At 35.9% G+C, this 25,000-nt stretch overlaps 1 protein-coding gene across 1 annotated transcript in view; it reads right to left on the bottom strand.

Annotated features, from left to right (window-relative positions):
* The window catches only part of FGD3 (FYVE, RhoGEF and PH domain containing 3), a 398,102-nt gene that overhangs the window by 6,876 nt on the left and 366,226 nt on the right, over positions 1-25,000 (bottom strand). Inside the window, exon 18 of the mRNA XM_053720753.1 lies at positions 17,737-17,877. Coding sequence (XP_053576728.1) covers positions 17,737-17,877 — 141 coding nt within the window. The remainder of the gene's footprint in view (positions 1-17,736; positions 17,878-25,000) is intronic.

Here is a 25,000-nt window from a genome sequence, read left to right as displayed (position 1 = left end):
AGGGAAAAACTATTTTACAGTATACTGTCCCTTTAAGCTTTTTCTATATTTATTATCAAGGGTCGCACCAGTGTAGTGTATTTTATCAGCAATATTTTCTACTCTCTCATACACTTTATATTATATTTCAAATTTTTGAGGATATAACTAGAGGATTCTATTGTCCTTTTTTTTTTGAGATTGGAGTAGATTGCTGTAGGAGTGGTTAACAGCTCCTAAAATAAATCCCCTATCACTGCTTTTGTTTGGCCAACCAGTACTATGGCATATATTCTGTCAGATGATTTGTGGGAAGCTGAATTGAAGGATTCATTAGCAAACGATAATGTGGCTGGTGAGGATAATGATGAGGAAACTGACTATTTTTAGTGCATTTAGGAGATATAGATATCTCCTAAATCGACAACTAAAAATTAAGGCAGAAAATGCCAGTCTGGCTAACTATATAGATAAGAAAATCATTCCAAGAGGGTTAAGACTATCATTGGATCCAGGAGCAAATACAAGAGAGGATGAGGAAGGTGACTCCTTTGTGGAGGAATGGAATGAAAAACTTTCCTCAACCTCCCTGGATTTGATGGAAATGATGATGAAAAGAAATAATAGAAGACTTGATAAGGTAAAAGGTGAGGCTGAAAAAGCCTTATTGAAAGTTAACACTTTTGAAAATGATCCCAATTTTGAAAAACTAAATGGTGAAACTAGTTTAAATGTAACTAAATTGAAATCTGATATTAAACTGAGGAAATGTAGAAAATATAGACGAGACCAGGGCGATTACAAAAATGGAAGAGTCTACATATATAAGTCCCAGAAAGGCACTTATGACTTGGGGACAGATGTATCGGACTCTGAATCAGGCCCTTCAAAAAACTCCTCTGGTACAGTCCAAAAAGAAGGAGGAGAAAGAACAGAAGGGGAAAAAGGAAAATACCCATATGGGACTTTAATGAGAGAGAAGAGATACCAAACCACACAGACCAGGGGGAGAGGGGATCAATATGTCCAGAACAGGGGGAGATTCAGAGGAAGGGGAGCACGCAGGGGCTACTAGATAGCTCAAATGAGGATGAACTGCAAATTGTTAACCTCTCTTCCTTTAATTTGAATATGGCTCATGTTGAACTCCTCAAAAAGGGTCTATCCTTTTGTCCAACAGCCACTATTGATAAATTTGAAGTGTTGAAAGATTTACACTTATTTGCCAGGAAAATTGTTTTGTCTATAATAATGAAAACAAAACAGTCCGAAAGTTTAGATGACAATGACCAACTAGCTCTTAAAGACTTGGAATCTTTGTTAACAGAAAACACTCAAGAGGAAATCCCAAGTAGCTCCCAAGATTTGGGTTTCTAGATTTGAAAAACCTATTTTCAAGCCAAAATCCTCATATATGCCCTCCCTCTCTCTAGTTCCAGCTGTCAATCTCTTTGTGAAAAAGATGGAAAAAGACATTGAGATACTTATGTCCAAACAGACAGATGACAACCTGAAACCTAGAGAGAGAAAAGCTTTGAAGGAGCTGAGTATGGCCAGGGGCTTGGTGATAAAGCCCGCCGATAAGGGCGGAAACTTGGTTCTGTTGGACGAAAAACTTTATGTAAATGAAGCAAAACTCCAACTGAATGATAAAAACCAATATATAAGGCTGGCTCACAATCCCCTGGCACAAATTCAAAACTCACTATTTAAACTTCTAAATGATGCAAGAAGTAGGGGTATAATTAGTCAGAAGGAGTTCAAATTCCTTTTCCCTGAGTACCCTGTCATGCCTGTTTTTTATATTCTGCCGAAACTACATAAGAATATAAAATATCCACCAGGAAGACCTATAGTCTCAGGGATAGGCAGCATGACAGAAAAAAGTGGAGAATATGTGGACAAATATTTACGGCCTTTTTTGCTTACTTTAACATCATATGTTAAAGATACGGCAGACCTACTCAGAAAACTCGATGGAGTAGTGGTAAATGAAAATACTTTGTTGGTATCTTTGGATGTGGAGGGGTTATACTCCTCCATACCACACAAATTAGGACTCCAGGCAATAAGTAAGTTCCTTGAGACAAGGGGGCCCATGTTTATGGAACATACAGAATTCGTAATTTCTCTCCTTGATTTTGTCCTTCAGAATAATGTGTTCACATTTGATGGACAAATTTATAGGCAGATACGAGGAACAGCAATGGGGGCAGTGTGTGCCCCCACTTATGCCTGCCTCCATTTGGGGGCTTGGGAGTCAGATATTTTTTAACGTTACAGTGATATATTTAATGGAAAAGTATTGATGTGGGTCAGATATGTGGATGATGTTCTTGTCTTGTGGGATGGAACCATAGAAGAATTTAATGAGTTTGTCCATATGTTAAATCACAATGACAGGAACATTATCCTCACATCAGAAACTAATACTAGGGAATTGAATTTCCTTGATATTACAATTAAAAAGGAAGGTCTAAAGATTGTCACAGAAAATTTCAGGAAAAAGAATGCCACAAATAATATTTTGCATGCAGGAAGCAGCCATCCATCACATTTGATAAAAGGGTGTCCATATAGACAGTTCCTCCGTTTGAGGAGGAATTGTTCTTCTCTAGCCAAATTTGATGCCCATGCATCATTGATGAAAAGCAGGTTACTAGAAAGGGGATATTCAAACAAATGCCTAAAAAGGGCACTCTGGAAGGCCAGAAGGACCCCCAGAGATGACCTTTTGTATCATAAGGATGTAAAATCAGATGGAGGTCAAATTAGATTTATTTCTAAATTTAATAATCAATGGCACAACATTAGATCAGCGATGAACAAAAATTGGCACATACTGACCTTGGATGACAAAGTAAAAAATATCATTGGTGAAAGAACATTAATGACGGCTCGGAAAGCACAAAGTCTAAGAGACATCTTGGTAAAAAGCCACTTTTTGAGAGGCCCATCTGTCTCAGATTGGCTGAGAAAAGATAAAGTTATTAAAGGTAGCTACCCATGTGGGCACTGTGTTTACTGTGCCCACATGGATGTCACTAAACAATTTTCCACTCAAGATGGTAAAGTGTTTAATATCAAGTTCTTTAACTGCAAATCTGAAGGAGTAATTTACCTCCTTCAATGTTCGTGCCCGGTCTTTTACGTAGGCAAAATGAAAAGGCTAGTAAAGGCCCGGGTGCAGGAACATCGGGATGACATTTTGCACTCAAAAGATACTAATGTAGCAAGACATTTTTGTACTTTTCATAATGGAAATGTGAAATCTTTGAAGTTTATCATTATAGATAAGGGCATAACAAATGGTAGAGGTGGCAATAATGAAAAGGTGCTTCTTCAAAAAGAAGCAAAATGGATTTATAGATTGGGTACTAGATACCCAGCAGGTCTAAATGACACGCTGGAGTATGCTAGCTTCCTATAATTGAAATTATATTTTTTTCTGGCAGAGTATATGCTATGATACAAAGTGCACCTAAGTTAGGATGTGTAAGAATTTTTTGGAATGCTGAGGAATCAGGCAGGACCATTATAAAATGTTATTATCACATCCTCTTAGTAGTTATACTGTTTAACTAACAAATAGGGCAAAACAAGGTGAATATAGCTTTAAGAGATTCACCTGTAACATGTGGGAGGATCACCTGGGGATGCTCAGGTATGCCTTTATAAGAGGAAATCCGGTGAGGATTCAATTATGCCCTGATGAACCCCTGTGACAGTGACACACACTTGCTGTGGGGGTGAAACGGTTGATGGCTCTGTTGCGTTTAAAGCACCATTGTGTTTATAACTTCAGGAGTATGTCGACTTAACTCCTGATCTTTAAAAGAAATCTATGGTAAAGCAAAGGACTATAGCGTGATTGCAGCCCTACAAATGCTGGATGGAAATTTGCTAACCTTTGTCTTCAAGCTGAGCGCTGATAAGAGAGCGCGAGTGTTACAGGTGGAGTCAAAAAATCTGATAAAAGAGGGACTGCTCTGTGTAGTTTTTCAAACACTTTGCCACATGAGCGTGAGTTATACTTTATTTGTGTAAATATGCTAAACACACTTATGGGAATCATATGTGACAGCTGTGTTCCTTTATTTCTGTGAAAGAATGTGCACGAATATGTGGAAGGTCCGCTGTATGGAGAGAGATTATGGGAGTAAAAGATCTGGTACATCTTGGTATTAATTTCTACGTTTGGTTGTCAGCTAAGTGAAAGCCTGGTTCTTTCTTACGTGGCTAATTGCCAGAACAACTGACTCCTTTACTCTCTGTGGGAAGCAAGCCTTGAATTCAGATCTGCTTGGAGACCGCTGACGGTCATGCCACTCCTCCTCCAGTGACATCACACGCTTCGATAGCGATGCACACTTTGAGCAGTCACTTTGAAAATCTGAGGTACAAGACGCCAAAGTTAAGAGTACTTTTGCTGCATTTCTTCAAGTACTTACTTATGACCTATAAATAGCAAGAACTGTTGCAGTCTTCTCACGCTGGTCATTAAAGACTCCCTCTAAATAGTTATCAGGTTTACACTGGAACCTGTTAATTACCAGCTCCTGGGTATATATGTAAGGCAATATAGAGTGATAAGCCTACTACGTGTATGTGTACTTATATCTGTCACTGTATGTTATGTTACAGATATTTAAGTTGTGTAATATATACATTAGTGTTCAGCTTAATCTTGCATACGTATGCTTAGGTAGATTATTCCTGATTTGTTGCTTTTTACCATAGACATAGTTTTTTATCTGTATATATGGGTGTTCACTTTATATGGTTTGACTAAGCTAAAGCAGTGATCCACATAATGTGATGTGGGATAATAAATTGAGTTTATTAAAATTCTCTCTGTGTGCCTGTGTCTTTAAATCCCTTGCTTTTTCAGAACATTATTATATGTTCTGAAATACATTCTTCCTATTAAGCTTTTTTATATATATATATATATATATATATATATATATATATATATATATATATATATATATACACACACACACCATACATTACAGGTAGGTATGTATATATATATATATATATATATATATATATATATACACACACCATACATTAAAGGTATATATATATATACCTTTAATGTATATATATATATACACACACACACACACACCATACATTACAGGTGTATATATATATATATATATATATACACACACACACACCCCCACACCCCATACATTACAGGTATATATATATATATATATATATATATATATATATACACACACACACCCCCACACCCCATACATTACAGGTATATATATATATATATATATATATATATATATATATATATATATATATATATATATATATACACACACACACACCATACATTACAGGTATATATATATATATATATATATATATATAATACCACACACACACACCATACATTACAGGTATGTATATATATATATATATATATATATATATATATATATATATATATATATATATAAACACACACACACACCATACATTACAGGTATATATATATATATATATATACATACACACTCATTCAGTAAAGGCCTTAAACGTATGTATCAAAAAGTATCACACTAAAAATATTTTTAAAATATATATTTCAAAAACAAAAACCATAATTCTAAATATTTAATTTGGTCGAAACACAAAATTGTATTTTCCGCTAGCAGTCGATACATTTAGTGGTGTTTAATGCTTTAAATACATTTGTTTTAAGTAATATCTAGCTTTGGAGAATATGAAGTTTTTGACATATTAATAGATATAATTGAACTATATATATTTTTAAAAAAATATTTACATTTGTTTTTAATATTTTCAGTGCAGGTTGTGTTTTTCTCAGACATGAACAGTTATTTAAAATAACAAAATAAAGGCAAAGGAGGTGTTTGCAAATAATTTAATACACTCCAGCAGTTAAAATGGACCGTTTGGAACGCATTACATAGGAGACAATGTCCCTTTAATGAGCTCTTTTTTTTTTTAAGCTACTTAATTTGTTAAATAGATTTATGTACTTTTTAAATATATCTGTGTATTAATAATCACACATAAGGCAAAGTTTCACCAGAATAATTAATAGGCAATCTTCCCCTGTAAGCGATAAGTGAACAGCAAAATAAATCAGGTACTGAGAATTTATCATAATAAAACAAAATAATTAGTTTCTTGCAAACAATAGTAACTTTCATTAGAACAGATCATGCTAGTGCACATCTCTCCCTTGTGTATACATTAAAAATGGGACATACACATTCCAATTACAGCTCCAAGCATTCCTCCTCATACATGTAGTTATTTAATGTATTATTGTTCTGTACTCACTACAAAAGTGACATTGGGCATAGTGATGAATGGCTGCAGTGCTCATGTTTTGAATATATACTGAATAAAGGGTCAGGGTTTGTTTGTTAGGCATGGGAATACCAGCAAAACAAAATCATACTGAAGATGATAAAAAGCATCATAAAACAGGAGACAATATGACAATGGGAATATTCGCAAGGCACCAAACTGTCAAGAGATAAATTACGTTTATTCGTATTATGAACATGTATAAAACAACCTTGAGATTTGTATGAGTGACTAGGCTAAATGCAAATATATTTATATATTTAAAGAGAGGTTAAGTTTTAAATGTTCCTTTAAGGAAATAATTTCTTTAACACTGGCTAGAAGAACCTTTGATGACTTTTTTTATATGTAGAATATCAGGCTCTATCGCGTAAGACAAAGAGAATGTTTTATTTTGAGAGCAACAGGGAAGAAAAACTACTAGCCAGAGCCTTTAAGTGAAAAAAAATGAAAATGTTAATTTACAAATTACATCCCATAAATCATGCACCAATCAAAAACACTTCTGATATTCTTGTGTTTTTTCATACCTAATACACAGACTTTTACAATCTAAATGATCCAAGATGTATTATCTACACAACCAGCTAATTTACTATCCTATATAGAGAGGTGCTTCCTACCCAAGCTGATAATTGAGCAAGTAAATGATCTAATTTCCCCTATCACCCCTCAGGAAATATTGGTAACAATTCAGACTCTTAAAGGCCAGGTTCAAATGTATTTTCCTCCAAATTTTACCAGACTTTTGCCCAAAATTTTAACACCCCATCTAAAGATGATTTTTACTGAGATTGCTAATGGCCACCTATTTCCACCTTCTATGTTGGAGGCACATGTTAGTGTTATTCTTAAAGGGACAGTATACACCGATTTTAATATAACTGCATGTAATAGACACTACTATAACGAATAAGATGCACAGATACTGATATAAAAATACAGAATAAAACTGTTTAAAAACTTACTTAGTTTAGCTCTGTTGAAAAGGTAGTTGGAAAGCCCACTGCAAGTGGGAAATAAGACACTCCCCCCTCCCCCTTCTTTTGCATATGAAAAGACCCTTTACACAAACAAGAGCAAGCTGGAGTAGGTAACTGACAGTATTCTCATAAAACTTTGGGGCTTGGTTAGGAGTCTGAAAATCAGAGCAATGTTATTTAAAAATAAGCAAAACTATACATTTATACACTTTATGGGCTATATAAATAGATCATCTACAAAACATTTATGCAAAGAAATAAAGAGTGTATAATGTCCCTTTAAGTCAGGAAAGGCTCCTTCCACTCCAGCTAATTTCCACCTCATCTCTTTATAAAATGTGGATATAAAAATCTACGCAAAAAATTTAGCTGCAAAAGTAAATAAAATACTCCCTTTATTGATCCATACGAATCAAGTGGGCTTTATACCTCAAAGGGAAGCCAGAGATATCACAACAAAAAATTCTTAACTAAATAGAATATGCCATGACACACTATATTTTCTCTGTGTTCCTTTTGATGGATGCTGAGAAAGCCTTAGGCTCAATTGATTATTTTTGAAGGCCTCCTTATCCAAATTTGGGTTCAATGACAAATTCATCAATAAAATATTTGCTTTATATAACACACCATCAGCAAAAGTCAACCTCAATTACTCTCTCACAACCTTTCCGCAACTCCAACGGCACACATCAAGGTTGCCCCTTATCCCCTATCCTATTTGTTTTGGCTATGGAGGTATTAGATTCTTCTATTAGGCAAACTGATGATATCTCAGGGATTTGAATAGGCATTAGGGAATATCAAAGGGGCCCTATATGCTGATCATTTTTTTTTGTTTTGTTCTTGTTTTTTTAACTATAACTAACCCTAGAAAATCTTTACCCCCCCTAATGCATGCACTTAACATCTATGGAAGATACTTACATTTTTGCATTAATGTCACTAAATTGGACTTGTTAGGGATTAAGATAGACAACACAAAGTTGACCTTTATAGAACAGAAATTCCAATTTTGCATCAAAAATGTGGGTGTCTATTTGACACCTAATCATGCTAAATGAATTACTTTAAATTATGATGCTTTGTGGGATAGTATAGGAACATCACTGCCTATATGGGGCAGCAAACCCCTATCATGGATTGTTAAGATAAACGTGATCAAAATGGTAATTCTACAGCACTGATATTGTTTTCACACCCTACCAATTCCTCTGTTGGATCTGATGCTATTCAAAATCACAAAAATGTTAAATTCCTTTATATGGCAGCACAAACATCCTCGAGTAGCTACCAACACTTTATATCCACCCTAGGACCGAGGGGGACTGGGTGCCCCAAACTTGTTATATTACAGGACAGCATCCTTCTTAACTAGAGTAATGGATTGGTGTAATAATGCTACTAATAAAGAATGGGTTCAAACTGAATAACATATAGCATGCTAAAGACAACTGGGTGAATGTGTTGGCTACCTTCCACTCAGAGATGTTTCCAGTCATCACCTTCCTATATTACAAATGAAACTTTTCAAATATGGGATAAATGTTTAAAGAAGTCTTAAGCCACCTCCTTCACAACATTTCCCTTACCTTCTCTCCTCAAAAATCCCACATTGCCTTTACACTTTTCTATAGAAGGTTTAGAGGAGAATACTTAACACAGTTTCAGTTTTAAATAATGGTAAATTTAAGTCACAAACAGAAATTACTGAATTTCTTGACTCTAGATTTCATAATTGATATAAATATCTTCAATTGTCCCATTTCCTATCCTTTCATGCTTACAAGTCAGACATACACCGCCCACTCGCCATCTTTGAAAATGTATGTTATAACCCCTCCCCCAAAGAGGGAATTTTCTCCATTACTTATAAACTACTTATAACGCACCACTTAGATAGATGCACCCGCTAGACAGGAGGAAGATATACAAAAAAACAATAAATGACCAAGAGTTGTTGCAAGTCTTTAAATAGATTACCAAATCTACTTCATCCATTTCAACAATGAAAATAGACCTGAAACTTTTGAGCAGGTGATATCTTACACCAGCCCTGCTGGGGTTTTTATCGACAGGGAATTCAAGCAACTGTTGAAGGGGATTTACAGAGAAAGGCACATATATACACATTTGGTGGATATCCTATCTTGCATATGAATATTGGTTTAATATTAGAACGGAGATGAAGAAGGTATTATCTTTACAATTGTCAATGAACCCATGCCTTTTTTCTTTTTAATAGTTTCCCTAAGATAAAATGTTTACTACACTTAAACTTATTGACAAATATAATAAATAGTGCATATATTTGAAGGTTTCTATTTTGACCCCTCTTTACTTTCTCTCCTCTAAAGTATACATATTTAGATCATAGGTCTTTCTTTGTATGTTTTATATTTTAGACCCCATACCATTTTGGTAGCCCTCTTTTGGACAGTTTCTAGTTTATTTATATCCTTCTGAGGATATAGTCTCCAGAACTGTACATAATAGTCCAGATGAGGCCTCATCTGGAAAGTGGCATAAGAACCTTGCTATTTCTCCTATTAATACTTCTTAAAATGCAACCAAGTATTCATATGGCCTTACTGGCTGCATTGTCTACTGAATTTTAAATCTCCTGAAATAATTATCCCCACAACCCGTTCCTTAGTTATAGTCAGTAATGTACCATTGAGACAATAATTGCCTTTTTGGGTTTTTTGGATCCTATATGCATAATTTGCGCATGAAAATATTAAATTTTAGATCCTATGTATTTGCCCAGTCCTCCATATTTAATATCACTGCTCATTTGATCTACTCCTCCTGGAACATCAACTCTATTACATTTTTTTTGTATCATCAGCAAACAAACATACCTTCCTCTGGAACCCACTTTCAATATCACTAATAAACATGTTAAACAAAACAGGCCCGAGAACTTTCCCTTGGGAAACACCACTAGTAACTGACCCCTCGTTTGAATGTACTTTATTAATTGAAGCCCTCAGCCTTATATCCTTAAGCTATCATTCTACCCTCTTAACAATCTTAGCATCTACTCCAATGCCATATATTTTGTGAATATGTTTATTGTGTGGGAAAGTGTTGAATACTTTGCTAAAGTCTAGAAATGTAACATCTACGGCCCCTCCCTAGTCTATTAATTTAGTTACATTGGCAAAGAAATCAATTAGTCTGACATGATCTTCCAGACTGTGCTGTCCTTTGTCTTCTAAGTTGTTTGTCTGACGTTAAGACACAAGTCTTTACTTTAAAAGAGATTCCATTAATTTCCCTGCAATTGATGTCAAACTGACTGGCCTATAGTTAGCAGAATCTTCGCCACTTCGCTTTTTATGAAGAGAGACTACATTAGCAATTTTACAGTCTCCTGGAACAACTCCTGTTAATGACTGATTAAATAAATGAGTTAATGGAGTAGCTATCACACATCCAGATTCTCTTAGAACCCTTGGATGAATATTATCTGGACGCACAGACTAATTTACTATTGTTTTTGATAAAATTATCATTTAAAGTAACATCCCTTAATAGAATTTCACTAGCTTTACAATCTGTTGTGAAGACTGAACAAAAGTAATCATTTAGACAGTTTGCTGTTTGTTTATCTCCTTCCACTACTCAATCATCTGTTGCATATGAATATTATATTACAAGGCATTTCTGAATAGTGTTGCTATAGAATAACATATCACTCAGGTCTAAATATTTTTATTTCATACTTACTTTTTTAGTCTTTAGTACCCCTCCACTAGTTTTTCTCTTTTTCACTGATACATCTAAAGAAAGGTTTGTCTCCATTTTTTTACTGATTGTGGTATTCTCTCTTCTGCATCAGCTTTAGCCTTTCTGATTAACTGCTTTGTACTTTTTTATTGGTTTCTCCATTTTATCCTATCCTCTTCTGAGCCAGAATTTTTATAGTCTTTATTGTCTTAACTGCATATGCTACTTTTCTTAAAACCCATACTGGTTTTCTTTTTCTTTTATAAACAAGCCTAATACAGTGTTTAGTTGCATCAAAAATAGCATTCTTAAAATATTTCCACTTTTCTAGAGTTCCTGTAATCTGTGCCACCCCTTTTATAGAATCATCTAGGTATTTGCCCATGTAATAAAAATCAGCCTTTCTAAAACGCTTGTTTTACTATGGTTGCACAATACCTTTTTGCCTGAGTATTAAATCATACAAACTGATGACCACTAGAGCCTAACTTCTCACCCACAGACACTTCAGATACTAAATCACTGCTTGTAAGTACTAAATCTAATATAGCTCCTTTATGTGTTTGTTCTTTTACCAGTTGTTCAATAGATTTTCATTGCAAAGATTCCAGTATATACTTCTAGTTGATATAGCAACTGCTACCTCCCATTCTACATCAGGCATATCAAAGTCTCCCACTACTATAACCTTGCCCTTTATTGCAATTTTGGCAATTTAATTCTGTAATGGAGGCCTATATACTACTCATATTCTAAACACCTGCTTCTCTTCAGTTTCTATAGTTGCCCAAACACTTTCTACATTGACATTGGTTTCTACTAGAGATGAGCATCCGGCAGTTTCGTTCACTGCCGAATGCGGAAGTAGAAGCTGCTTTTGTGTGTGTGTTAAACACACTAAGATCTGGATTTGCACATATATGTCCCTAATTGGTCTCCCAGAGGAGATAATAAGATGCTGCTTGCCAGGGAGACACCTATTGAAAAGCCTGGTGAAATTCATATTATTGGACTACTTTTCTTCATTCATTTAGGTACAGTTATAAATGAGTGTGTTTTAATCTAAACTATCACTGTGTAGTGTGTTACAGGGTCAGGTAAATTTCAATGGAAGCTCTTAATTGATTTTTTTTACAGCAAACGCAGGAAAAATAAATTGTCAATGTGTATTACAAACTTGCTTATTTACCTTAGCTAAACATTTTATTGGGGTTTAAAGGGACAGTAAACATCTTGAAATTGTTATATAAAATGTTTAGTTATGCATAGTGAAACAACTTTGCTATAGATTTTCGATTTTTCTTCTGCCTCCTTTTCATGTAATTTAGATCTGAAAATTAAAGGATCAGTAAATACAGTAGATTTGCATAATCAAAAGACAATGCAATACCACTTAGTATGAACTTCAAATGAGTAGTAGATTTTTTTATGGCAAATTTCAAAGTTAAGTCTATTTCTACTCCCCCTGTATCATGTGACAGCTATCTGCCAATCACAAATTCATCAACGTATATTCTGTGAATTCTTGCACATGCTCAGTAGGAGTCTAAATATAAAAAGACTGTGCACATTTTGTTAATAGTAAATTGGAAATTTGTTTAAAATTGCTGCTCTATCTGAATCATGAAAGTTTAATATTGACTTGAGTGTCCCTTTAAGCGACATAGCATGCATGTGCTTATTTGTATTACTAAACAATATCATAAAAAAACAGTACTAAATAAAAATCTCAAAAATATAAATTAAAATTGAAATAATAAAAAATAATTAAGCATAATTTTGTTTGACTATATTTTAAACTTGGTTTGACAAAGCATCCCTTGTGTCCCTTGTAGTTAAAAAAATAGTAATACATTTGTGATTACAAGACTTCTGCAGTCTTGAAATAAATCAACATAGTGAGTGGATTTGAAAATATGTTGAATGCATTAATACCTTGTTTGCTGCAGATGTTTTTAATAGCTAAACTACCCATTACCTGCTTTATTTAGAGGAGCCGATACAGACTTACTGGAGTACACAGTCAGTCATAGTCATTATTTGAGAAAAAATACCATTGTTTTGCATTTCCTTATCTGATATTCTCTGCTGGAGCCAATTAGAGACAGATATGTGGTAGAGTTAGACTTGTGACCCCTGAGATGTGCTGTTCCAGCTGTCAGAATTGGAAAACTGACTTAAATTACAGTCAAAGGGGCAAATTTTATAATACAAATATATTACAAAGTTGTTTTACTAAACATAATAAAACATTTTATAATAAAATCTCCAAGTATTTACTGTCCCTTTAAGTCATGTCATTTTTTTGTTCTTATTTACAATTGACTCTAATAGCTAAACTTCACCCACAATTTTCTTTTATTTGGAGGAGCCAGTACAGGTTTACAGGAATAGTATTATCTAGTCACAGTTGTTATGTTAGAAAATTCACTATTGCATTGTTTATCATCCTAATAATCTCTGCTGAATCCAGATAGTGAAAGATATTTAACTCTAGACTTGCGATTTCTTGCTAATTTTGAGCTGAACACGTTCACTTGAGTCAATCAGGGGCAGCACATGTGCGTAACTGGCAATTGGAAGCTGTGTTCCTCTCTGAAGCAGAAGTGCATAGTCCAGGGTCCTCTTCAACTATGTGTTTAAATAAACACATTGCAATAAAATGTGCTTGCACATTATAGCATTTCATTATAGATTTGCTTATCACATTAATGTGATAGAAAGGTTAAAAATGAAATGTGCATGGCTGCATTTTAATTTTAAATAAAATCCTTTTGCAATATACTTCCATCAGCAAAAATGCTTCTAGTAAAATATATTGCTGCTTTTCAGTGGCAAACGCACATATCCTGTGAGGGCTGTGCACTAGTATTCAAGCACCACACCTTTGAGCTAGCAGAACTCACAACTGCCCCTATTTGAGAGGGACAGTCACTGATTCTAAGCTCTGTCCCTCTGAGACAGCCATATGTCCCTCTTTACATAATTTCCCTTAGCTCCACCCATACACCCATAATCTGCACTGGCACACCTACAGATCACCCAGTAACACCCAAAATCCCGCCAATTAACCACCCATGATCCCTCCCTTCCCAACACGGCTCCACCCACAAAATGGTGACTGGCTTCTATCAAACTCCTGTGTCCTTCATTCTTAGCCACAAATATTGGGAGCTATGTGTTTGAATTCTGGTGCACGGCACTCACAGCATATGTGCGTAAGCCACTAAAAAACATTAAAGGGACAGTCAACACCAGAATTTTTGTTGTTTTAATAGATAGATAATCCCTAATTACCAATTCCCCAGTTTTGCATAACCAACAGTTATAATTATGCACATTTTACCTCTGTGATTACCTTGTATCTAAGCCTCAGCAGACTGCCCCTTTATTTCAGATCTTTTGACAGACTTGCATTTTAGCCAATCAGATCTGTCTCCATGATAAATTCACGTGCATGAGCTCAATGTTATCTATATGAAACATGGGAACTAATGCCCTCTAGTGGTGAAAAACTATCAAAATGCATTTAGATTAGAGGCGGCCTTCAAGGTGTAAGAAATTAGCATATGAACCTCCTAGGTTTAGCTTTCAACTAAGAATACCAAGAGAACAAAGCAAAATTGGTGATAAAAGTAAATTGGAAAGTTGTTTAAAATTAAATGCCGTTTTTGAAACATGAAAGTATTTTTTTAGCTTGACTGTCCCTTTAATAACATTTACTAGAAGCATTTTTGACAATGGAAATATATCACAAAAATGCTTTTATTTAAAATTGAAATGTACCTATGCACATTTAAATTTTGACCTTCCTATCCCTTTAAGGGTCTTGTATTGATCCACTGAGCATGATCCCTAATTACAAAACTATTTGCTTCTATACTGCACCAACAGCGCAATCAATGAGCCAAAATATTGTGCGCAGTCAATTCACCTATAGCAGTCTTATTAAAGAGTCTTTCAGATATGCCCTTTTTATATCTTATAATTTAATAAAAAAATGTTTAAAAAACCCTAAAACAAACAAATAAAAATGATGCTAAAAAATAACTAAAACAGATTTATATCTCAGTATAAAAACAGCAAACCATAACTTCCCAACTGGAAATTACTGCAGTAATAAAATTAACAGACACATGAAGCGCCTCATTATTTTGTGAACCACTTGTGTAATAAACATAATTGTGTACTTACACAGCACCTTATGACAAGTGCATTAGAACAAGTTACACATTTTATTTTAAAGTTGTTACGAATGACATTTATATGATCGCAGTGGGTAGGAGGAAAATAGAAATTATATAAACCTACAAAGATTCTTACAGCGGTATTGCTCTTTACACAGCTCTTTATTTTCTAAGTGAGCAGTCTAATTTTTATGGAACATAAAGTTTATGAGCAGTTTCTAAATTGCTACAGCATGAAGATCAGCTACAACCCATTTCTGAGATGTAAATATATAAACACCCATGAACATTTTCATGTAACCCTAAATGGGGAAAACAAAGTTAAAATATAAACAGCTATTTTATTGTTTAATATTTTGTATTATTACACCATTGGTGCTAATGGTCCACTTTTTATTTCCCCTCACCCTTGTGACTCCTCGGTTATCATATAGTAAAAGAGGTGGACAAATCTGGTCAAATAAGCACCCAGAGGCGCAACTCACTGGGACTTAGAACAAACTCTGTGGCAGGGTCCCCCTCATTTGAAAAGCACCCCTTCCAAAGCATAGATAATGAGCAAATATATATATATATATATATATATATATATATATATATATATATATATATATAAAATTATACACACTCAAACACATACAAACACATAAACACACATATATACAGAGACAAACACATATATACACACATACATAGACATAAATACACAGATATATACACACAAACACATACATAAACACACACACACAAACATATATTCATAGTAAAATAGCTGTTTAAGGACATAACATTAAAAGTGTAATCATGTAGTTAGCAATATCTACTATTGCAAATCATTTGATGCAGCTCCATGGATTGCAAATGACAAAATATCAGCTATAGATGCTAAATGCTATAGAGCAACTTTAAGAGATAACAGCACTCAGGAAACCTGTAATAGCCAGAATGTAACCTGACCATTGACCTGCAAAAGCTGCACTTTCCATAATTCAGTGGAGGAAAGTATACTGCTCAGCTCACAGCAGCTATTCAGGACATGAGGAGCAGAGGTGACAAAAACTACTCCTAAAACAGGCATCGCTGCCCTGCTTTGCCCACCTACTTCTTCCCCTCTCTCTAAAGAAGCCGGTGGGATGCTGATTTATAGCAGGTAGAGGGGAGTAAAAGCTCATTTAAAAATAAACTAATAAAAGTAATGTTACAAAAAAAAAAAAGGCAAAATCCATACACGCACACAGATTAAAGGGAGCATCTAAAAGGATGGACCTTGTTGCTGTGGTGATCTCTGTGACCCTGTAGTTATACACCTGCAAGTACCTAAGAATTTGCTATTGCGTGCTTATTTTTTAATGCTACAGTCTCATAAGTGTATGCATATGGTGGCAATATCAGATAGTATGATGTTTTACCAATCCAATGAATATCAAGAGTGTTGCACAGGGAAAGAGAACATGGCGGGATTGAAAAATCAAGCAATGAAACATTAGGTCTATTACAATACCCAAGAACCAACTGCTAATATATTTAAAGAAAATTGAGACAGTGAGAGATAGAAGTTATCTGCAAAGCACTTTCAAAGACAAAATACATTTAATAGATAAAGCCCATACATGAAATAACCATGTGCTTCATACACACAACAAACATTTCACAGCTAAAGTTCATAACTGGCCATACACAATATAGCTGTGCTTCCTATACTGTATACTCATTTTATGGTTGAACTCCGTACTTGGCCATGTTCAATATAACTGTGCACATCTATCTGCTTCCTGCACTCAACAAGCACTTCATAGCTAAAGTCTGCACATAGTTGTGCAATATCCAGGATACTTGGGTATATATCTCAACATTTCTTTTTTATCTGGGACTTGGAGGCTGAGAGTGGTGTTTTGGTGGTGCAGAATAGAAGCATAAGAGTGTAGCATTTATAGGTTTAGGTTATACTCTAGGTTATATACTTTAGGCTATATTTTTTTATGTGTGAAACTGGGGCATAAATAGTGGAAGAGAGCACAGAGCTGATAAACAGACACCACCTTCTCATATTGCAGGCCTTCCAACTGTCCCTATTTGAGAGGGACAGTCCCTATTTCTGAGCTCTGTCCCACTGTCCTACTGATACAGCCATAAGTCCCTGTTTGAAGAAATTTCCTAAGCCCTGCCCATAGACCACCTAGACACACCCACAAACACACCTGCCAGCCACACAGGCACAGCCATATAATGCCACCCACTATCCACATGAGACCTGCCCCCTTCTGACACTTCAATGTCCACAAAATGACATCAGCCCCCCTCAACCTCTCGAGTCCCTAATACCTAGTCACATACGTTGGGATCTATGATACTGCATGCTGGTTGGGAGCTCGGCATCAGCAAAGACAACATATGAAAATCCTAAAACATAATGTGTACATAAGGTGTCAATGACAGGCGGCACAGAGCTCTAGAGTAGACACAGTTAATATATAACTTACCTGACTGCATCCATGAAGCTGCATGACAAGGGGCTCATTCTTAGGTATGGAAACCCACAGTTTGTGCCACGCCTTGCCCTTCTCTAGAAACAGAAGGCTGCTACTAAACACACTGTTCTCCGGCGTCAAAGAATTCTGCTTCTGAAAACAAGCAAAAAAGAAAAACTTAATTGTCAGTACAAATGCAAATTACAAGAAAAATATTAATCCTAAATAATTGTGTTGCACTTGTGACTTTCTTTTTAAAGTAAACACAATTTAAAATAGAAATGGTGCTATTTGGTCGATATTTTTGTTTTTAAACAACTAAACTATCTGTGTGTATGTACAGTGCATGTGCATAACTGTCACTCACCGCGTGCATGTTGTATATTCACCAATCAGCTTTTCTGTGTGCTATGATAATGACAGGGGTGGTCATGTCAAAGTTAAGTTCAAGGGAAGGACAAGTCAATTTCATTTTATATGAAAGATAATTTTAAAAGAGTTTTAATAATGATCTAGCATCCACAGCTGTGAGCATAGAAGAATTCTTTGCCGAACCCACATATACTAAAAACGTCTTAAATTAAAAAGTGTTGTGGAAGCTACTGACGTCTGACATACAGGGTACGGCGACCATCATGATTGGGTTAAAGGTGCAATGATATCTGAAATCTACTATCTTTATTAGAGTAATGTGCAAAGTGCGCTAAACCCGAAGGTGCACTAAAAACAGTTTAAATAGCATTATATATATATATATATATATATATATATATATATATATATATATATATATATATATATATATATATATACACACACACACACACATATACATTTTATAAATAGTGGGCCCATACCACTCCCCTAAATAATTTTTATTTTTATTTTGGCACCTAGCATCCCTTCTACTCTTGCACATCTATAAATTAAGAAAACATTGAACCTAGTGACCATCAAATGGGACAATGGAATTTGGGGCCTAAATTTCATAATAACTTTCATCAGTTTCTCGCCTATCAATAGCATTTTAATTACTGATGTTTTACATGTGTTTTGCTCATAACAGATTAACTTACTGCTGTGTACACACAAGTAGCACCTCACAAAACTCATCATGGAGGTACACGTAACATTACTTTTCTACTCACAAAATGGCCGTCCGTTTTACTGCCCAAGTATCACACATATGACTATCCTGTGTAATCAATTTGTAAAAAAATAGTGGTCAGTCAGAGTGGCAAACGTCACCTATTAATTAAAGTGGACCTTGGACTAGTGACCACTAAATGAGACAATAGGAGCGTTGGGGCCTATCTAGTATTGAATCATAACTTTGATCAGGTTCTCAGCAAGCACTAACATTTTGCTGATTCGTCTTTCTTAAACATTTTAATATTTCCTTTAAAATGTGTGGTTTGCTAATTTTGAGATAATCTGCATAGTTCTTTTTTTATATTACATCCTTAGGGCAATTTTGTTGCACTTTATAGACATCATATGGATGTAAAAGTATTTTTATTTTCTAAGCAATGGCCTAAGGGAATACATCAGCAGAAGCATACTTTGCTATAGGTATGGTATAAATGTAATATAAAATGCAAGTGCTTTCTAAAAATAATATTCTTCTGTGTCAGCTTTTCTGAGGGGGGAAGAAAACTGAACTTTTTTGAAAGTTAACAATCCCATAAATGTTTTGAGTAAAATGCAGTTGCTATAAAATTTTCAGTAACACAACTAGAATAGAAAACTTAGCAATGGTATGACCAGTAAAACAACAGTATTTATACGCTGAGGTCAATAAGGTGCTTTACAGTCGCATTATGTTAGGGAACTTGGGATTTAAAGGCACTAAAATATTGATGTTTTATTCAAATGTTCATTCACTTGGCTAGATTATGAGTTGTGCATTAGGGTTAAAAAGCAGCGTTAAGAGCTCCTAACGCTGCTTTTTTACGCCCGCTGGTATTACGAGTCTTGCAGGTTTAGGGGCACCGCACACTTCTTTGGCCTTACCGCAAAATGACTTACGTAAACTTTGTAAAGTCTTTTTTCTATGGGACTTCCATAGCACCGGTATTACGCGTCTGTCCTAGGAGGCCAAACAGTGAGCAGTACACCCTACCATGTCAAGAGTCCTAACACATTTAAAAGTCAGTAGTTATGAGTTTTATGGTACAACACTGTAACATAAAACTCATAACTAAAGTGCTAAAAAGTACACTAACACCCATAAACTACCTATAAACCCCTAAACCGAGGCCCTCCAGCATCGCAAACACTATAATAAATTTTTTAACCCCTAATCTGCCACTGCAGACACTGCCCCCACCTACATTATATTTATGAACCCCTAATCTGCTGCCCCCAACATCGCCGACACCTACATTATATTTATTAACTCCTAATCTGCCACCCCCAATGCCGCCGCAACCTACCTACACTTTTTATCCCCTAATCTGCTGCCCCCAACGTCGCCGCCACTATAATAAACATATTAACCCCTAAACCGCCATACTCCCGCCTAGCAAACATTAGTTAAATATTATTAACCCCTAATCTGCCGTCCCTAACATCGCCACCACCTACCTACATTTATTAACCCCTAATCTGCCGACCCCAACATCGCCGCCACTATATTAAAGTTCTTAACCCCTAAACCTAAGTCTAACCCTAAACCTAACACCCACTAACTTAAATATAATTTAAATAAATCTAAATAAATATTCCTATCATTAACTAAATTATTCCTATTTAAAACGAAATACTTACCTATAAAATAAACCCTACGCTAGCTACAATATAACTAATAGTTACATTGTAGCTATCTTAGGGTTTATTTATATTTTGCAGGCAAGTTTGTATTTATTTTAACTAGGTAGAATAGTTATTAAATAGTTATTAACTATTTAATTACTACCTAGTTAAAATAAAGACAAATTTACCTGTAAAATAAAACCAAACCAAAGTTACACTAACATATAATTAAATAAATTAACTAAATTAAATACAATTGCCTAAATTAAATTAAATTAGCTAAAGTACAAAAAAACAAACACTAAATTACAGAAAATAATAAACAAATTACAGATATTTAAACTAATTACACCTAATATCTAATAGCCCTATTAAAATAAAAAAGCCCCCCCAAATAAAAAAAAAAACCCTAGCCTAAACTAAACTACCAATAGCCCTTAAAAGGGCCTTTTGCTGGGCATTACCCCAAAGTAATCAGCTCTTTTACCTGTAAAAAAAAATACAAACAACCCCCCCAACAGTAAAACCCACCACCCACACAACCAACCCCCCAGATAAAATACTATCAAAAAAACCTAAGCTCCCCATTGCCCTGAAAAGGGCATTTGGATGGGCATTGCCCTTAAAATGGCAGTTAGCTCTTTTGCCGCCCAAACCCTAACCTAAAAATAAAACCCACTCAATACACCCTTAAAAAAACCTAATACCCCCTGAAGATCGACTTACCGGGAAACGTCTTCATCCAAGCAGGGCCGAAGTCCTCAATGAAGCCGGAAGAAGTCTTCATCCAAGCAGGGTGAAGTGATCCTCCAGACGGGTAGAAGTCTTCATCCAAACGGCATCTTCTATCTTCATCCATCCAGCGCGGAGCGGGTCCATCTTCAAGACATCCAACGCGGAGCATCCTCTTCATCCAGAGTCTTCTTACTGAATGAAGGTACCTTTAAGTGACGTCATCCAAGATGGCGTCCCGTAGATTCCGATTGGCTGATAGAATTCTATCAGCCAATCGGAATTAAGGTAGAAAAAATCCTATTGGCTGATGCAATCAGCCAATAGGATTGAAGTTCAATCCTACTGGCTGATCCAATCAGCCAATAGGATTGAGTTCGCATTCTATTGGCTGATTGGAACAGCCAATAGAATGCAAGCTCAATCCTATTGGCTGATTGCATCAGCCAATAGGATTTTTTTCTACCTTAATTCCGATTGGCTGATAGAATTCTATCAGCCAACTGGAATCTAAGGGACGCCATCTTGGATGACGTCACTTAAAGGTACCTTCATTCAGCTTTAGTCGTCGGATGAAGAGGATGCTCCGCGTCGGATGTTTTGAAGATGGACCCGCTCCGCGCCGAATAGATGAAGATAGAAGATGCCGTCTGGATGAAGACTTCTGCCCATCTGGAGGACCACTTCGCCTGGCTTGGATGAAGACTTCTCCCGGCTTCATTGAGGACTTCGGCCCAGCTTGGATGAAGACGTCTCCCGGTAAGTCGATCTTCAGGGGGTTAGTATTAGTTGTTTTTTTTTTTTTTAAACTTGTATTTATATCCAACAATGCAGACATATACAAGCTATGATTTTCTACCACGCAGGGTAGGAATAAAACATCAGTATATTTGACAAGATACAAATTAAGATATTCAAGGATTTAGTAAGGCCTTGTGTATACAATAATCTCAGACTGTTTTAGGTCATACTTATGGCCCATTAACATTTTTCTTAAATGCCTACACTGTTGGAATTTTCCCTTTATTAATGAACAAAAATTTTTGTTCCTGAAGTCCCGAAGATTCAACACATTTTTACTATATAACAATATCTTCCATGTTTGTCTGCGAACTTAAAATTAACAACAATTAAACATCCCAAAGGGATTGCAACATAGGACAGGAAGGGTATTAACTGGAAATGATAATGAATCCACGGGACTGCTCATAAAATATGTGTATTACTAGACTAGGTAGGGTAAATAATGACATCATACTGCAATAATGTAAAGGTCACTATGAAGAGAGTAGTTAAGGATGCGATATAATTGTTGGTATTGGCATCTGATAACTTAGAGATATAACCTTATAAAGTAAAAAAATTAAAGTGCTGTATAAACGAGACAAACTGCATGTTTAAATCTCCTTAACAAGGAGGTGTATTATGTATGGGGGGGGGGAGGAGGTGGTTACTTAGATATGATAAACTAAAATAGGCAGCCCATACCTGAAGAGAAAGGAAAATACTATGCCTTAATTGAGGAATAATGGATATATATGTTTAAATACTACTGTATGACATGACCATGTGGAGGGGTTCCTAATCAACTAAATTACTAGCAAGTGTATAAAAAGAAGCATTGATTGCATATTATGTTTACATTATACCCAGCAAGATAGAACCTTAATGTCCAGGCTCAGAAATTTGGTGTGGTGTCCATATCCCATTGTAAGACATGGTAAGAGAGGGGACAGTGTCTGATAATAGTAAAGCAGGGCCAGCCTGCACTAAAACGTTGTGGATACTTTAAGATACTTATAATAGGGTACAGAATTTTCTACTAAGCGAAGCTTTTGTTGAATAGTTGTTTATAAATGCTTATCTTATGCAACAACAGTATCACTCCCAAATTCTGCTCAATAAAATACTGGGACCCAGGGTAACTGTGTACTAGCCTATCCCATTGATCTGGGTAATAAATGCTACAATTGAAAAAGACACAACCAATATTAAATAGAGTGGCACAAGGCATACTGCAGTTCTGCTGTGAACTAGGAGCTGTGTGTGTCTGATAGAGGGAAAAATATCTCAGGACATTGGCAAGGCTAATAAAAACCACAAATAGGGATACCCCGCCTCGGCTGCAGGCAGCATACCCCCAACCATGAAAAACATCAACGCGACCAATACTTGTAGCATAACCTTATTCTTTACGAGTATATTAAACTATATCTTTCCTAAGAAGGTAATAGCAGCTATTCTCGCAGATAGGAATTCTATAGAAGTATGTACATGAAAAGCTAGAAGTCAGTAACTCTATTGTATCTATATTATACTAGCTCCAACTACTGTACAAAAAGTTCCTGAAACAGTGACCAAAGTAAACATTGGACATATTTGGGCAAAGGAACAATACTTATATGAACAACTCTACATATTATGTTAAACTTTACCAGATATTAGACTGATAATGTACAGATGAGATAATAGTGGGTTGAGCTAAGAAAAATTAAACCATGTAAATAGGATAGGATGTAACAGTCTAATGGAGATAAAAAGTTGCTAGGCCATGAAGGGACACTAATAAGTCAGTTTTGCACTTTCATGGTAGAATGTCCGGTTTACACATAGTCTCTCTGAGAAATTAGAAGTCTGGGTGAGAGGTAATGCAGGCATAGACAAACATACTATCACTCTGGCCAGTGTCACTCAGAAGTCCATAGCAAGTGTAGTGGACTTGCTAAATTACAGGACTGTCCCTTTAGCCAATGCCTCTAGGGATCGTTAGGTGGATATCTGTAATAGTTAACCTCTGCAGTTCACAAATAAGAGAGACTGACTTATCATTGCTGGAACATAGTGGTATGGATCCGCAAGTCTTTGAGCTAGCGGGTCGCGATCCTGAGATGCTGTAATTGAGCAAATCTGGGCAAAACAGTCCGGCGATGAGAAAGGTTCTAGTGAGAGGAGGTAATAGCTACTTCTGGTTTCTTTAGCTGCAGGCAGTAGTCCCCACTCGCAGCTACCGGACTCAGCAAGAGATATCTGTTGCCATGCTGGACTGAAACACCACCTCGTGTCTGGCGGCATACAGGCGAGGGTTGAATTACTTGAGAGTAGTAGGCGTCCCATCTGAAACAGCTTGCTCTCGGGATCCTTCCAAGTCAGGTGAGTCGTTGTGGTCCCAGATTTCGCTCCAAATGTGGTATGCCTAGGAGGCGAGGAGCGCCGGAGCCCCAAAGCGTCATCATCCCCAGAAGCAGCCATGCCAATGGGTACGTGGGTAATATGGTCCGCAGACTTGGCAGCTACTTGCTGGGACATCAAGGTGGGTAAGCGTTTAAACAAGTTACTACACCTCTCTAGAAAATTGTTCATCTCCTCCATAATCTGCTCCCCAGTCTTCATAATTAAAGATAGTAGGAGGCACCAGACTTGAGAATATCGCAATAGTGATGGGCCCAAGATGGCTGACTTCAAAGCTGCTTGTCAGTAACGAACACTCCGGAATCACTAGGTCTCATCAATTTAGGAAAGCCCACACTAGGGTTAGATGTACAGGTCACTTATGTTAGACAGTCTTCATTAAGGGACCAATGTTTAAGCTGGAGCAGTCTTTATAATTGAATTTTATACATGTTATCATTGGAGCTCCTGAAATGTGCGACTGCACTGCTTCACTGCTGGCTCTGCCACCCGTGTTAGGTTTTTTTAAGGGTGTATTGGGTGGGTTTTATTTTTAGGTTAGGGTTTGGGCGGCAAAAGAGCTAACTGCCCTTTAAAGGGCAATGCCCATCCAAATGCCCTT

Source organism: Bombina bombina, chromosome 7 (genome assembly GCF_027579735.1).
Source record: "Bombina bombina isolate aBomBom1 chromosome 7, aBomBom1.pri, whole genome shotgun sequence".
In the NCBI taxonomy this organism is placed as follows: domain Eukaryota; kingdom Metazoa; phylum Chordata; class Amphibia; order Anura; family Bombinatoridae; genus Bombina; species Bombina bombina.
Note: the sequence above shows the minus strand (reverse complement) of the source record. Positions and strands in the feature narration are given on the sequence as shown.